The sequence below is a fragment of the Orbicella faveolata genome, unplaced genomic scaffold (genome assembly GCF_042242905.1).
Source record: "Orbicella faveolata isolate gen_17 unplaced genomic scaffold, um_ofav_v1 contig_25, whole genome shotgun sequence".
NCBI lineage: Eukaryota > Metazoa > Cnidaria > Anthozoa > Scleractinia > Merulinidae > Orbicella > Orbicella faveolata.
In genome coordinates this window covers 14,685,485-14,701,837 of record NW_028301553.1, presented here as the reverse complement: position 1 = coordinate 14,701,837, position 16,353 = coordinate 14,685,485, and the positions used below count along the sequence as shown (strand labels likewise).

Sequence of the window (16,353 nt, the reverse complement as noted above, 5' to 3'; positions counted from 1 at the left end):
ACGCTCTATAATTTTGCGCGGAACATTTCGACGAATATCTCACTTTTGGGACAACGCACACACCTTAAACGTCGAGAACTGTCTTCTTTATTTATCGTCTATAAGATCACAATTTCTTGAATTTATCCACTGAATGGTTTTTGATTTTATTTTTTATTGCGTGACATTACACACATATTATAGTGTATGGGCGCAACACAAAAGCTTGTGCAATGTCGTGGGCTTTCCAGCATAAATCTTGGTATCTTTGTTTGCTCCTTTGATGTTTGCCGAGCTTCATAACCATTTCCCTCTATCAAATTTGACAAGAATGAACTCTTAATTATTTAAGGACATTGTTTCACGAGAAGTTAGAAGAAGCAGAAAGACGACTACAGTGTAATCAGATGAGAGTGCTGCCCTGCAAAGTGAGAAATGAAATGAAAGTAATTATACTGGTCAATACTCAGTCACAATCAGATATTGCTGGATATTGGCTTGTACTTTCATCGGCAAAGATATAATCAAACAAAGGAAATGAACAAAAGGTGTTCAGAAAGCCTGTATTAAAATATTTTAGAAATATACAGTCACGCTATTGATCCCAAGAACGCAAATGATCCCAGAACTGTACCTTTTTAGGATCGTCACATTGTACCGCAAATGATCCCCTGAGTGGAAATGGTCACCTCGCCATAAAGGATGGAAATGTGTGGAGCAAGAATTTGGAAAGTGGATTATATAAATTTTAAAAAATGTATATAATCCATTCTTTTTGTCTTAATACTTTGAAACTCAGAAAACCGTGAACACTTTGATTTGATTCTGACAGGTCCACTGTGTACTGACTAATCACAATTAAGTTCAGGACACGTGAGCAAACCTCAGGACTACAAACTATTTACCGTTGCTGTTTGTAGTTTAGATTTCTCACGCATGATATAATGTTCTTATTTCTTGTTTGGTCCTGTTACACAATAACATTAACATAAGTATTTCTTTCGGTTTTTCCGAGTTTCACAGTAATAGAACAATGGTAGTAGATTTATACTAAAACAATTAGATTATTCGCTCTCGGTTTCTATGCGATAGAAATCGAGAGTGAATAATCTAATTGTTTAATAGAAACAGTCGTGAAAGTTTGGGAGAACTCGAGAAAGCTGTGGAAACACTCGCCTTCGGCTCGTGTTCCCACAGCATTTCTCGTTCTCCTAAACTTCCACTCGAGGGAAAAAATTCTAAGCGGTCAATTGGACAGCAGAGGCATCTTGGAATATTCATGTTTTTTTTTTTTTCTGCGCTGCGTTTTCTGAACGACGGCGTTTTTATTGTGTATTTTAAACAGTCCGTTAACCGTTTTTTATTGTTGCTTTTATGCCTGAGAGCTTGTGTTTTTCTCACCTGGGAAAATGAAAAAAAAAATAGTATAGGTCAGTATAGATCCATAGACTTTTCATGGAGTCTACGCCATTCCTATTTTTTGGCGGTATCATTTGTAGGAATCATTTCCGGTCTGGTCCCGAAAAGTTTTCGCACCCGAAAAGCCGTAGCAAAATCTCAAACCTTATGACTTCAGAGCTGTTTTATATACATATTCGTAATATAAACAGAAGTTCTCTTCATACAAGAAGTTTCAGGAGTATACACCTCTCTGTCTTTAAATACCGATTAACTAAAAATGGCTTTGCCGGCCTGAAAAGTTTCCGGGGCTTTCGAGAAACCGGCCTCTGCAAGATTGACTACAACTCGGTATAAATACAGAACTTCCAAAGGCTGTTGACGAATTGATCGTGCAAGTAAAATGAATTTACATGTTTATAACTGCAACAAATGTGTCATTTGTTTCTTTTGTAAGTGTTTTCTGAAAGAACCAGAAAACATTTACTCCTAGCTTTTGTTGAGGTTCTGAAACACTGGTAACAGTTTGAAAGACCATATGCCGCGGTAACACGAGCCCGTGCCATCTCGTTGAATCTACATGGTGTTAGGGACGGACCATTATTTTTTCAAAGGACGCTGGGCAATTTTCTGAGGTATGAAATGTTTTTCTCATCGTTTTCCTAGGTCGTGCATGATTTTTTTTGGTGGGCAACAGCTTGTGCAATAATGTTTTTAAAGTCAAAGCACTTGCTTGATTTTTCTTTTCTCCATGGCTCCGCTCCTTTCACGATTTTTGCCCCGCAGTTTTTGTCTAAAAATTTTTTTGGGAAACTGCCCAACGCCTCCCCCCCCCCCCCCCGCCCCTTCCCACCCCTCAAAAAATAATGGTAAGTCCCTCGCTATTAGATTATGACCACCAGTGATAGTTGAATCGACTGTTTGAAATAGTACCTCATAGAAATTCAGGGCGCAAAATGTTATTGTTTTAGTTGAGGCACTCCTCGAAAAAGACTTGTTTCGTTGAACGCGTGAGTTTTTCAATCTCCAATTTTCACATTTCGAACCCCACTCCCCTTTTCAATGTTGTAACTACGTGACACAGTGTCCACGGAGCGTATTTCAACATTGAACAGGAGGAGAGAGGGGTTTGGCTATCGACAAAAAAGATGTATTTTTCAATTACGGAAGGACGCCGATAGAAAGCGTTTGTTTTGCTCAAATGTGTCAACACTTTTGTCCATGATTGTAGGTTTCCTCCATTAGTGATTTCCAGTTATTTCTCAACATTTTCATAACATTATACTTAGAATAGAATAGAATAGAATAGAATAGAATAGAATAGAATAGAAAGCCTTTATTTTAACACGATAAGTTTTAACGCAAAAAGCTAATAACAATGCAATAATAAGTAAAAGTAAGAAACTATGGACCTTGAAAGAGCCTGATCTATATTTACAATATTTACACTTCATAAAACGTTCAAATATAAATAAAATTGTCATCAAGATGTAGCGCAGTCGAGGAGGACACTACGTTGAATTTAAAATCTTTAAAATAAGTTTGTTTTCGATCGTTGTTTCAGCTCCCTCTGCTTTAGCTGTGAAACTCCATGTCCACTGAAACTAACAGTGTTCCATAGGATAGAACCTCTATGCGCAAGCGAGTCTTTAATATATCTATACTAGTGTTAAACCTGGGTACGAGTAAGCAGTCTTTCAGCCCCGTAAAGAATAACCATTGTAGCGTTTGGTGTAAATGTCTTTGGATAATAATTCAGGGAGGCCATCATTATGTGCTTTATGAAAAAGCGTAAAAATATCTAGCTTGTAATATAAAGAGAGAGTAGGCCACTGATCTTATCCAAGCGCGTCACATGACGCCATATCCTTGGGTAAGTTAAAGATAATTCTACAGGCTCTACAGTGTAGTCGTTCTATGGATTGAACTAGATCTGAGTCACAACATGCGCCCCACAAGACTAAACCGAACTTAACGGAGGACAAAATTACTTTAAAGTAGAAGTCCCACAGAACCTTTGTTGGTAGGAACCTAGATCGTTTTAACAAGTCTGATTTGGTCAGAAAGCTCTTCTTGATGTCCAGTACACGCGGTGCCCAGGTAAGCTTGTGGTTGACCGTCATCCCTTATTGGTGTGTTTTCGTGGCCCATCTAAGGTTAGAGCCTCCGGTGAACGCCGGAGCAATTGAGCCCATCGGGTTTCCCGTGCAGAGCAGCATCGCTTCGCTCTTGCCCGGATGAGGTATTAACTGGTTATCGAGGCACCAGGTATGCACTTCCTGCAACGCCTTATTCAACTGTGCTATAACCATGTCCGCTGAGTCACCTATGCAGAAGACTGTAGTATCGGTCAGCAAACATGTATAGCGATCCCGTGTGGGCTAACGATGGCAAGTCGTTTGTAAATACTGTAAATAGCGTTGGGCCCAGCACGGATCCCTGGGGAATGCCAATGTACACCAAAAGCATATCTAATATTTGGTTGCATTTAGCATCGTGAACTGTCGCCTGTCACTTCTATCTTTAACTCGCGCGCGCGCTGAATTTCGTTCGAAACTTTAATTAATTGTAGCTCTCTGTAGGCGCGCTTCAATTTTTCCAAAATTTTTTAATGTCGCGGCGGTGATTGTCCTTGTTTTAGTCTTATGTAGGAATAAATTATCCATTAACTTTCTTAATCTTCCTCTGAAACTTCCAAAAGAGGTTCTCTACGTTAGCTGGCGAAGGACCTAGGACCTAGGCCCCAGACAACCGTCAAAGTCGACAGAAGCCTGGAGTGAGGCGTCTGAGGCCCCGTCCACACTACGCTGGAGAAATTTGAAAACGCAGCTTTATTTCTACGCTTAGGCCCACCGTCCACACTGATCCTTCACGAAAACGGAGCTTTTTCGAAAGTGCACTTCAAACAGGAGGAATCGGAAAACGCCGGGTTTTCGTTTTCGTGTGGACAAAAAACATTTTGAAAAAGGAGCTTTTCGAAAACGATGTTCGTCACGATAAGCATTTGATTTCCCTGACCGAGTTTTCCTCAAACACAAATCTAAAATGACCGGTGATTGTAGCGTTTTCAAATTCCTCCGGCGTAGTGTGGACAGAAAACATTTGATGCGTTTTAAGAATGAAACCTCCGTTTTCAAATTCCTCCAGCGTAGTGTGGACAGAAAACATTTGATGCGTTTTAAGAATGAAACCTCCGTTTTCAAATTCCTCCGGCGTAGTGTGGACAGAAAACATTTGATGCGTTTTAAGAATGAAACCTCCGTTTTCAAATTCCTCCGGCGTAGTGTGGACAGAAAACATTTGATGCGTTTTAAGAATGAAACCTCCGTTTTCAAATTCCTCCGGCGTAGTGTGGACAGAAAACATTTGATGCGTTTTAAGAATGAAACCTCCGTTTTCAAATTCCTCCGGCGTAGTGTGGACAGAAAACATTTGATGCGTTTTAAGAATGAAACCTCCGTTTTCAAATTCCTCCGGCGTAGTGTGGACAGAAAACATTTGATGCGTTTTCAGAGTGAAACCTCCGTTTTCAAATTCCTCCGGCGTAGTGTGGACAGAAAACATTTGATGCGTTTTCAGAGTGAAATCTCCGTTTTCAAATTCCTCCGGCGTAGTGTGGACAGAAAACATTTGATGCGTTTTCAGAGTGAAACCTCCGTTTTCAAATTCCTCCGGCGTAGTGTGGACAGAAAACATTTGATGCGTTTTCAGAGTGAAATCTCCGTTTTCAAATTCCTCCGGCGTAGTGTGGACGGCGCCTAAATGTTTTAACCCCGGGGTTTTAACCCGCCGAGTATCAAACAAAAACATTCTTATGGCCGTGACTTGCAAGGACTGACACACAAGGAACGAAACATCAAGACAGAATGTGATAAGTCGAACATTGCCAGTCTCTGGGAATACCGTAACGACTTCCTATAATTTTAAACAATTTGTCTTCCCTCGGTTGCAAATGAAGGAGGTCGTATCTTTTCTAGAACTCCATATAAATATAAGCTCACTGTTTATATTAAAAACTGGATCATTAAATAATGCAATTCAAGAGTTTTCATTGGCTTAGCCATCATGACATGAGCCACTATACCATCCTCTACAAATTTGGTAATCGTGCACGTAATTTTTGGGGGGTGTTTTTACCTTACTTTAGTTTTCTTTCCACTCGCGCTTGTTGAATATGAGTTGGCTATCTACCTTGTCATATCCAACGCGCGCTCGAGGACAAATTTTTTCTTAACTATTCGGATAAGTGCCCAGCTGGCAGCAGCCGGCTTATTAGCAAAAGGCCTTTTACATCTGAGAATGTTTCGTTGTAGTTCCGATCATTTGAATTTTCCGGATTTGCTATATAATGATTGAATTCATGCTCCAACAAACAGCAAGGAAATTAAGCTAATTAAAACAGATTTCCGATTTCGTGTAAGAAAACTACCTTTTTGCCCACATAAAATTGATATTGCAACCTTTTCCGGAAAAAGTAGTGAGTAGATTTGCAGATTGTTCTTTTAAATCGTCTCACCAGAAATCAAAATCGTGCCTTTTATTTCATATCTAAGAAGTAAATATATACAACATGGCACAGCATTTAGGAAGAAGAGAAGAAATAAGAACTTGGAAGAAATTCAGACAACAGAGATCCAATAAGACTTGTTCAGAAGAGCATGGTATGACGTGATAGAAATGCTAGGGACCTTAAGCAAACCACGACGGCAATGGCAACAAGAACGTCACCAAACAAAAGGTTTAATGAGAAAAACAATAGTTGTGCACGTGCGTCATAAATCTTTGTACATTTCTTTCCCGTCCTCTGCAAAACAACAACATGAAATGAAGTTCTGTGTATTTTGGACAACGTGAACGAGAGAGGCTAATTTTTCGTATTTTAATTTGGAATTAAACGCTGGCGTTACATATTTAGGTTGGGCAAGTTCTGAGACAAGAAGGCCCGCTAAACAGATCTAGACATCTGTGAAATTAGAAGATAAGATATAAATTCATCTTTTACTAGACGTAGTTGCTCAAGTTTGTTTTAGCGACGTTGACCCCGAGAATAACGCCTAGCAAAAAATGAATTTTATCTCCGAATTTCGCAATTGTCTAGATCCGTTCAGTGCGCCTATTGGTCTCAGAACGTGCTCAAGCTAAGTACGTAAACAATACGAAACATAAGGCGTCGTCGCTCGCGTTCTCCAAAATACGCAGAACTTAGTCATTTCACGTTGTTGTTTTGCAGAGGACTGCAAAGAAATGAACAAAAATTTATAACGCACGTGCACAGCTATTGTTTTGCTCATTAAACCTTTTGTTTGGTGATGTTCCCGTTGCCGTTGTGGTTTGTTTAAGCTCTCTGATAAGCTGTTAACCACTAAGTCATTATAAAATAACGAATGACGAAATTTAATTTAGGGACGATAATAACTCCGCCTTCTGAAAGAGCGAGCTACACTTCCACAGCACCAGTTCCAGCCAGTACAAAGTCGAAACAAAATAACATTGTGATCCCAAATTACTCAAATTCCTAGTTATCTTTTGCTTTCTGGTATCTTGCAGTCTTCTTAACGAAACCAGCATCAATAAGACTATAGGCCATATCTATTATGGTGACCTTTAACTCTGTGGGTTTGTAGTCCAGATCTTCTTTGACCTTCAATTTAAGAAAAAGTCTCGTCACATTGTAATAGTTATTTAGCAAAGCTCAAGTGGGGTACGATCTGAACATTATGGAGTTGTGTGGACAAGTTCTTGTGCTGCAATTTATGGTAAGGGAGCTAGGGAATCAGATGGACTAAATCATGGGAGTCTAAATGAAAGATGGGATAGTTATGATAAATTAAAAAAAAAGCGTTAGATTTGAGATCGTTATTTAGTGAGGCCCAAGTGTGGTACGATAAAGAAGCAAGCCAAGCCGAACCAAGCCGAGCCGAGCCGAGCCGAGCCGAGCTGAGTCGAGAACAACTTCAAAGTTCCCGATACAGCGTTCCGAAATCCCGAACCCAAATCACAAATAACATAGTTGCATTACTCCCGAAACAGCAGCAGTTAGGAACTGGACGCGCTGAGCACAATGCTATGTGCTTCATGCCAAATATACAGGCGTTTCTGGCATGGCTAGGGTGAGTGACAACTTGACCGCATTTTACGTAATCAGTAAGTTGTTATAGACATATAGTTAACGTAGATTATATATTTATATTATATTTATACTCCCGAGACCGATAGCTGGATAAGTGGGTCTTGGCATTATTAATTGAGGCATTACCTTGGAATTATCCGTCTTGAGTTCCTTGCCGACAGCAGGCAGAATCATCTTCACCGAACCATCAAACAATGCCAGCACTCTCAGCCCAAACTTGGGGGCAATTCTTGTTGGTACATTATATCCTGATAGAGAGGAACATTTTGCCAGTCATTTGGGCCTTTAATTGAAGGTGTGAACTCTCCTAGATCTCCACTGGATATTTAGGTCAGTGAGATCACCACCTGATCACTTCCTTTTCTTTTTAATTAAAATTTTGCTTAAACAGCTTGTGCAAGTGATTGCAAAATGTTGTAGTTGATTTATTCTGTAACCTTTATTCGGTGTTCCGTGCTGCTGCATTAGATGAGGTGGGGTGCATTTGAGTGACAACCTGACATAACAATCATATTTTCACACCCACTAATATTATCTTACCAAGTGGCTTAAACTCTTCCTCCAAGATTTTAGCCATTTCAGGTGCCCACATTGATTCAGTGGTCGTGATATACCTGTTACCTAGAAAACAAGATAAATGCATAGATATACAAGAAAAAGGCAGATGGTGAAGGAAATCTGCGGGGAAAATTCAAAAATACTGTTTTTCAAAAGTCAGCAACATCATACACACTCATATCCCTGGGGGTGGGACTGCCATAATGTAACTGTTTTTGAACTGTTATCTCTTGGAGTGCACCCCAAAAGATACTTTGACACCTAAAAATAGTGGCTTTTCATCCTGAACGCTTTAAGTGAGACCAAAGTCCTTGATTTACAAACCTAAGTGAAATGACGAGTATCCCTGACCTTTTCATATGGGAGACTGCCCCCACCCGGGACTCATATTCATGTTCTATTTCTTACCAGGAGCTTTTGGTGACATCAATGCCTTTATATGTGCTCCAGCAACATCTCTGACGTCACACATTGCAAAGCATACCTTTGGAACCATTGGCACTTCTCGTTGAAGAAGACGTCTGTGAAACTGAGAAAAGTTGCACCAAGATGTAAGATATCATTTGGTAGTGAAAAATATCCCACATATGCATGGCTGGTCAGAGTTAATAAATCAAGTACCTCCATGCTAGTGCAGGTTGATCCCTGAAGCACAGGTCCCAGGATAAATCCAGGACAGATTACGCACAGTTCAAACTTCTCATCATCTACAAACAAACGTATGGTGTCTCAACATTATGTTACACAAAGAAAAATATCAATTCCATGTTCCCATTCTGCCAACCTTGTGCTAGAAAATGTTGGGAGAGGTTGATAGGGGAGCTCCGAGGCTTTTTGCTCCCATTTGACGCCTTCAAAGTAATGAAAGGACCAGAACTTTCAATAGGGAAAAGGTGGAAATGGATGGAGATAATAATAATTATTATCTGCATCCTTATTGCATGTTTGCACATACAAGTCATAATTAATTATAATTATGACTTGTATGTGCAAAACTGCAACAAGAATTTAAAAACTGAAATACCTGGCAAGTTTTTGACTAGTTCCCATGCTGCTCTCTCAGCACGAGCTTTGCTTTTTTCATAAGGAGTGCTCCCGTCCTCTGAGGACCAGTCTTCCTCAGTGAACACTTTTCCTTCATCAATTCTTCCACCTGCAGATACAATATTTACCACATAACATGGGGAGAGTTAAAAGATTAGAACCAGTACTTTTGCACATTTAATAATAACAATAATAATAACAATAATAATAATAATAATAATAATAATAATAATAATAATAATATCAGAATAACAGAGCTACAGAAGGAAGGTGATGGTATACAGCATACCAAGATGAAAGAAAGAGTGAGGAAGGAATACTATCGGAGAGTAAGGATGGTCCTAAAAACGGAGCTCAATGCTGCCAATAGATTTGAGGCAATCAACACCTTAGCTATCCCAGTGGTGACATACAGTTTTAATATAATCGACTGGAAGATGAGTGAAATCAAGAGGTTAGACACAAAAACAAGAAAACTACTCACCCTATCAAAAATGCATCACACAAAAGCAGATGTAGACAGACTCTACCTCCCAAGAAATGCTGGTGGTAGGGGTCTTATCCAATTAGAAGCCTCCTACAAAACAACCACGAAAGGGCTCGATACATACCTAAAGAACACTGATGATGCCCTAATCGAACTAGTGCAAGAACATGATGGCAGAAAGAAATTGTACTCTATACAAAGGCAAGCAGAACAATTCAAACAAGAACTAGACCTAACAATACCAGATAAACAAGCAGAAGAAACAACCACCAAATATGCAAAGAGAACCAAACAAATGGCACGAAATAAGACCCAAGAAAAATTAACAAAGCAGTGGGAGGACAAAGCCCTACATGGAAGATACCCAAAGAGAATAAAGGAAGCAGATGTTGACCACCACAAAACCAACCAGTGGCTCAAAAGCAGTGGACTGAAGGCAGAAACGGAAGGATTCACAATCGCAGCTCAAGACCAAAGCCTAGCTACCAGATCATACCATGCCAGCATTATCAAAGACAGTACTAGCCCCCTATGCAGGATGTGTAACAAATACGACAAAACAATTGACCATATCATGTCTGGGTGTCCTGAACTTGCGAAAACAGAATATACCCACAGACACGATAAAGCAGCCACGTATATACATTGGAAAGTCTGTCACAACTATAATATAAAGACATCAGAAAAGTGGTATGACCATGAGCCGCAAACAGTTACAGAAAACGAGGATGTCACGATATTATGGGACATGCCAATACACACAGACAGGAAAATAACAGCCAACAGACCCAATATAGTGATTAAAGACCACAAAATGAAAACCTGTAAATTTATTGACATGGCAGTACCATCAGACAGAAACACATCCGTGAAAGTCAGTGAAAAACTATCCAAATATAAGGACTTGGAAATCGAAACAAGCCGAATGTGGGGCATGAGAACGGAAACGATACCAGTTATCATTGGAGCACTTGGAGCTATCAAAAAGGGACTAGAAACTTATCTTGGAAGAATTCCCGGCCAATTAAGCATCAGTGAACTACAAAAGATAACCTTGCTAGGTACAGCACACATTTTGAGGAGGGTGCTATCAAGCTAAAAACTGGCTATTCCCTAGTGCCCCAGGACCATGGTTTGGTCTCGGCCCTAAGGACTCTAAGCAAACATTATGTGAGGACGATGATGATAATAATAATAATAATAATAATAATAATAATAATAATAATAATAATAATAATAATATCAGAATAACAGAGCTACAGAAGACCGTCCTCCTTGGAACTGCTCACATACTTAGGAGGACTCTATCCATCAAGTAATCCAGCAGACTTATGAATGCCCTTGGTTCACGGATTGAACTCGGCACCATAAGTTAAAAGCGGCAAGACTTTAAGGACTTATAATAATAATAATAATAATAATAATAATAATAATAATAATAATAATAATAATAATGATAATATGTCTAAATAGTATGCTGTCAAAAGCAGGAGTAACAGGGGTGGCAAATGTTCCCTCAAAAACCATGGGTCTTGCACAATTTAGATTGAATTTCACAGCTGGTCTTCTTACAGTCTTGTTTATTTTACCAATTATGTACATCTCGTGGTCTTGCTTTTTTTTACAGCTTTAATTCTTGGAGTCTTGATTTTGGAAAGGCTAAGAAAGTTGCGAAGCCTTAATTTGTTTGTTTGTTTTTATAAATGATGCCTGGATCCATGTACTGTTAGAGTCTGGATGTCTCTCACTTGCATATAAAAATAATGCTTCAATGAAGTCTCAGGCTCACAATTTTAAAAAGTCAAATTGTCTCAGGCTCATGAAGAAAAACGCTTCAGTCTTGTGTTCTTGCGAAGTCTCATGATTGACATTTACCATTCACCTCCCCTAGTAGCTAAGGATAAAAATGATTACATACATACCTTATTTGACATATAGTTCATTAACCATGGCAACAATGCAGCTGATATGAACCTGCCTAATTATATATAACCTAAGTACAATAGTTGTTTACACTAGCTGGGCTTGAAGTGGTTGAGGAAGGGCGGATGGGAGAGAGGGCAGATGGGGGGAGAGGGCGGATCGGGGGTGGGGGTGGGGTGGTAATGATTGCACACTCTCCAGGTGACAAGTGCATTTCCCATCTACTGTAAGCAAATTGTTCTTTTTAACAATAATGAAATTGTAAATTTCATTGTAACTACATGTTGACATCATGATATTTATTGTTGCCATTGCATAAGCCTAGGCTTTGAGCTTGAGGTCTGGACAATGATCTGTAAGTTACAATCTTACCATAAATTGCAGCCACAGAGCTAGTCAACACAACTCTTTTAACACCACCCTTGGTCTTGGCGCAAGCTTCAAGTACATTTTTAGTTCCTTCCACTGCCGGTCCTATAACCTCCATCTCATCTCTTGGATTTTCGGCCGGGAAGGGGGAAGCCACATGAATTACATAGGTGCAGTCTCTGACAGCCCTTAATAAGAAGAAGAAAAGACAAACTAAATACCGGTACTATAATTTATGTTTTACAAGACAGTATATGGCTAAAATAAGGTCAGTCTCTTAATAGCTTTCTACCCATGGTTTCTTCCATCTCCTGTCACTGAAGACCTGAACCCATGATATTACTCCTACATATGGCAATCAAAAAAGTGACAAGAGTGATTGTCACAACTTTTAGGAGTTGAATTAATTAGTGGCTTGATACTACATGCTGGGAGCCTAAACTTTACTAATAATGGCCAGAATAGTTCAGCAGAATGATGCTGTTTACAGAGATGAATAGATTAGCTTATTGGGGAGACCTAAGTAAAGTCAATTAACATTTTGGCCATTCCAGGGAGCCACTGAGTGGCATAAATACCTAACTGAATTATAGCATTATATAAGGGAAATTCTGAACTTGCTCTGCTGCATTATTTGTTGAATTACGTTAACACTTGAGAATTTAAAGAACACTCAAGGAAGGTGAAAAACACTTCTTGTAATTTCATTTATGTCCACACCCTCACACATAGCACCCTGCAAGCAGAGCCTTTTCTTGCTGTACCTTCTTTTATACGTTCTGCAAGGTGCCTACATAGACGATGTAAGTAAAAAACTGTTCTGGACCCCTGGAGTGAAAGATCCATGGACTGACATGGTACCACCTAGGAATTTCCTGGTTTAAATTCTTTACCCCAGAAAAAAAGCCATCTTTCATACTTTCATCCTCACAATTATTCAAAGGTTAAAGTTCCCCCTCCCTGTGAAGGGTCTCAAACCCTGACCCTACCCTTTACCCCCTAAGAGTGCAAATTGGCACACAAGGTCATAACTTTGTGAATATTTGATAGATTTCTAAGAATTTTTGCCATGAAAATTGTCTTGTGAAGATCTACTCATTAAAGTCATAAAATTTTGACCCCCTCCCATCCAAGAAATGGTTGACCACCCCCAGAAGTTTTTAGTTCCTTTTTCCGGATGCAAATGGAATGCAAGACTTGTTTCATATCAAGCTATGCACTAAGAGCTGCTAAATAAGCTATAGTTTAGGGGTATACCTAATATAGTAGAAGATTGATACATTTTTGAAGTCGTTCATTTTCCCATTTTAAAGCAATTTCTCTCAAAATATCTACCTCCTTCATAGCTGCTGATGTCAATTCTTAAATAAGCTGATTAGTGGCTTTCAAATGGCATATTGTACACAGGCAGAGTGTCTTTATTTACCAATTTGGGAAAAACTGCCGTTCGCCTTAGGGGGTAAAGGGATGAAGCAAATGAAAATTGATACCCTATTTAGGCCCAGACCCAAAATTGACACCCTTTTCGAGGGAAAAAACAGAAACTACGAAAAGTGTGAACGGATCAACTTCATCTTGTTTCTGTAACACTGGAAGTTAAGGGATAGTTCAGTTTTAACGTATCATTTGTTTTTCGTTCAGCTGGGCATTTACACACTGCAATTTTAGCTGATACAATTTTAACACCCTATCTAAGGCTCACACACTGGGAAAACAATGCCTACAGGGCCAAAAAGATACTGCATTTAAGGTTGAGAACCTCAATAATCCTACCTATCCCACAGCAAATACCTATATAGCACATAGATGGGAGCACCCCCACCCCCTGCTGGATATTAAATAAGGCCAATCATCTATCTCGCACCCCCCCCCCCCTCCCCCAACTTTGGATGGATATATAAAATGGAAAGATGCTTTCTACTTTGAAGTCAATGCACCTCTCTCGTGTCTTTGCAAATTCCTCTTGCTTAGATAAATAGAGTGCATTAACTAATTAACGTTCCTTATGAAGTTTGTAGTCTGCATAGTAAAATACATGGTGAGACTAAGATGGTTTTTTTTGGTTAAGTAAGGTTCAATTTCTGTCAATCGATAATTCACACAGCTCACCGCTTTCAAATTCCTTCCCCACTCAGGCAACAATTTTTTTTAGCAAGAAATCTACCAGGGTCAGGCTGCATAGATGTACACTGAATACAAATAAATCTGAAATACCCAGATACCACTAAAGCTGTCACCGTATTATGTAATAGTTACAATTTTAGCTCACGTACTCTTGCCAAGATGCCTTGTTCATCAAGTCTGCTTCGACCAGTTCCAGCTCATATTGTGCGTTTTCAGGACACAGACGTCTCAAAGGTACCACTTTCGTCTCATTTGCAAGACTCCTGACAGTTCCACGAACCCTGTATTCTCCGGCTTCAAGCAATTGCCGCACAACATGACTCGCGAGAAAACCCGAAGCACCTGTCACCAAAACGCGAGACATAATTAAACTTTCTTTCTTGTAAATGTCCTTATGAAATCGAAGACAAGGAGTGTTTGCTTTCGATTCTACGACACTGCTAGATAAAGTGATAATCGTCACTTCTCACTGTGCTGACAATTGTTCACAATAGGTCGCTTTGGCTGACCGAAGACTATAAATTTTGATCATTACATACACCTGCATGCAAATACAATCGATATCAGTGACGTCACGAGCACTGACTGTCCCCTATACATTTCCATGCGATCGTAGATGTAGATCGTTGAGCTCGAACGCGCAGCTAAATTAATACAGGAATTGCACCCTATTAAAGAGCTAACCACTCCCGAGTCAGCGCTAACTTAAGCTAACCGAAACGCTACTCAGGCTAACCGGCCTATCACGGACTACTGTTTAGGCTAACGAAAGTGATATTTAGGCTAACCGGAGAACACTTAAGTGTGGTGCAATTCCTGTATTTAGCTGCTTTGTGAGTTCGACGGACCGCCATCTTGGTCTCTTGATGCGAGCGAAACTGGGGAGAATACAAAATAACCGTGGGTAGGGGAAGGGTAGGGGTGGTGGTGGGCTGTTACGGCTGTTACCGCATTTTGTATTCTCCCCAGTATCGCTCGCATCAAGAGACCAAGATCAACATTACGGCACGTTACCATAAAAAAATCTGTCCTTTCAAAGCTGTCTTGTGAAGCACCTGAAGATTTTGATGGCCTCCCCAGTGCATTTCTTTTTTTGTCTGTTCGCAATTTAGAGATTTGATAGTTAAGCAGTTATTTGTAATTTTTTCCTTAGAAATTTACAATTTTTTTTATTATATTTGCACATTTTAGCCTTTTAAACGTTCGTAAGAGTTTTTATTATGTTTTCTCTACTTTTAAAGTTTTTTAAATTGTGCTTAATTTTAAAGAAAAATAAACGCGTTATTTTGGCGTCATTTTAAGATTTTATAAATTGAACATGTATCTTTATTACCTAGGGCCTCTATGAATAGGCCCGTCTCGATTGTATTCGTAAAATGCTGGAAAGTTGTTCACTGAAATGCCAAAGAGTTGCCAAAGAATTGCCAAAAATCCAAAAGTTGCCACCTAAATTTCTAGATATTTTCATATAAACGTTAGTTAAAAGCTTTATTTTTCGTTCTTCGCAATAATGGCGAACATCGTTCAAGAAAAATACTATACCGTGAGACTTAGCTTTAAAGAGTAGCGCGAAATTTAAAGATACTCTCAAGTCTAACGGAACAAAACACATGGTTCATTTGACGTCTTGCCGAACTTTATGAAGTGACAGGTTATGTGTTCAAACTTCGACTTGATAAACATTCAAGAAATTCGCATGAATTGAAGTTTTCTTTTAAATCGTTGACTTTTTCGTGCTTACTATGTGCTCTAAATCTATGTTTTGTTCAAAAGTTGCCCAGAAAGGCAAATCTTGTTCGAGGTTGCTAGAACCGCAAAAAGTTGCTCCAAACGCCAAAAGCTGCTGAAAAGATGCCGAGCCCAGGCGGGACACCAGCCTCGTTGCTGAATGGGCTACCCTGGTGAAATAAAATAAATAAAGTTATTCACCTCTGCTGATTTGAAGCGATTCTAGCAATTTGCCGCTACCAAATAAGGTTTTCTTCTCCTAAGCCTAAGGAGTGAGAAACCTAGGAAGCGGTAACTCGCTAAAATGGCCTCGTTTTAGCAAAGCAAACATTCAGACTTCTAGCGATACGCTGTGGAAGTAAGGGGAGATATAATTATTGAGAACTTGATATAATTCTTACTTCCTGTATTTTTTGCCATGACCGCAATCCTCTCAAGCTAAATCTTGGGCTGCCTGTGGTTTCACTTGCTTGAAAGCCCTGGAGACGCTTGGGTAACTTTTGGTGAACGTGATCGAAAATGAAGTCAATATTTGTAAACTGATCTTTCGCTATTTATGTAATCTCTAATTGGTCTGGAAAACTTTAAGACCAGTTAACGATAAACAAATCAA

At 39.4% G+C, this 16,353-nt stretch overlaps 1 protein-coding gene and 1 long non-coding RNA gene across 2 annotated transcripts; both read right to left on the bottom strand.

Annotated features, from left to right (window-relative positions):
- Positions 1-71: 71 nt before the first annotated feature.
- Positions 72-829, bottom strand: LOC149109112 (uncharacterized). Its single transcript, XR_016208228.1, has 2 exons — positions 614-829; positions 72-400 (listed from the first exon to the last, which is right to left on the bottom strand). It is a non-coding gene; the product is annotated as an uncharacterized LOC149109112 (long non-coding RNA).
- A 5,070-nt stretch (positions 830-5,899) lies between these two features.
- On the bottom strand, positions 5,900-14,901 carry LOC110042080 (uncharacterized). Its single transcript, XM_020747417.2, has 9 exons — positions 14,552-14,901; positions 14,162-14,354; positions 11,892-12,076; positions 9,090-9,218; positions 8,687-8,772; positions 8,474-8,594; positions 8,048-8,128; positions 7,634-7,755; positions 5,900-7,018 (listed from the first exon to the last, which is right to left on the bottom strand). Exons 1-9 carry the CDS (start codon positions 14,616-14,618, stop codon positions 6,893-6,895), a joined length of 1,110 nt encoding a protein of 369 aa, XP_020603076.1. The 5' UTR covers positions 14,619-14,901; the 3' UTR covers positions 5,900-6,892.
- Positions 14,902-16,353: the final 1,452 nt, after the last annotated feature.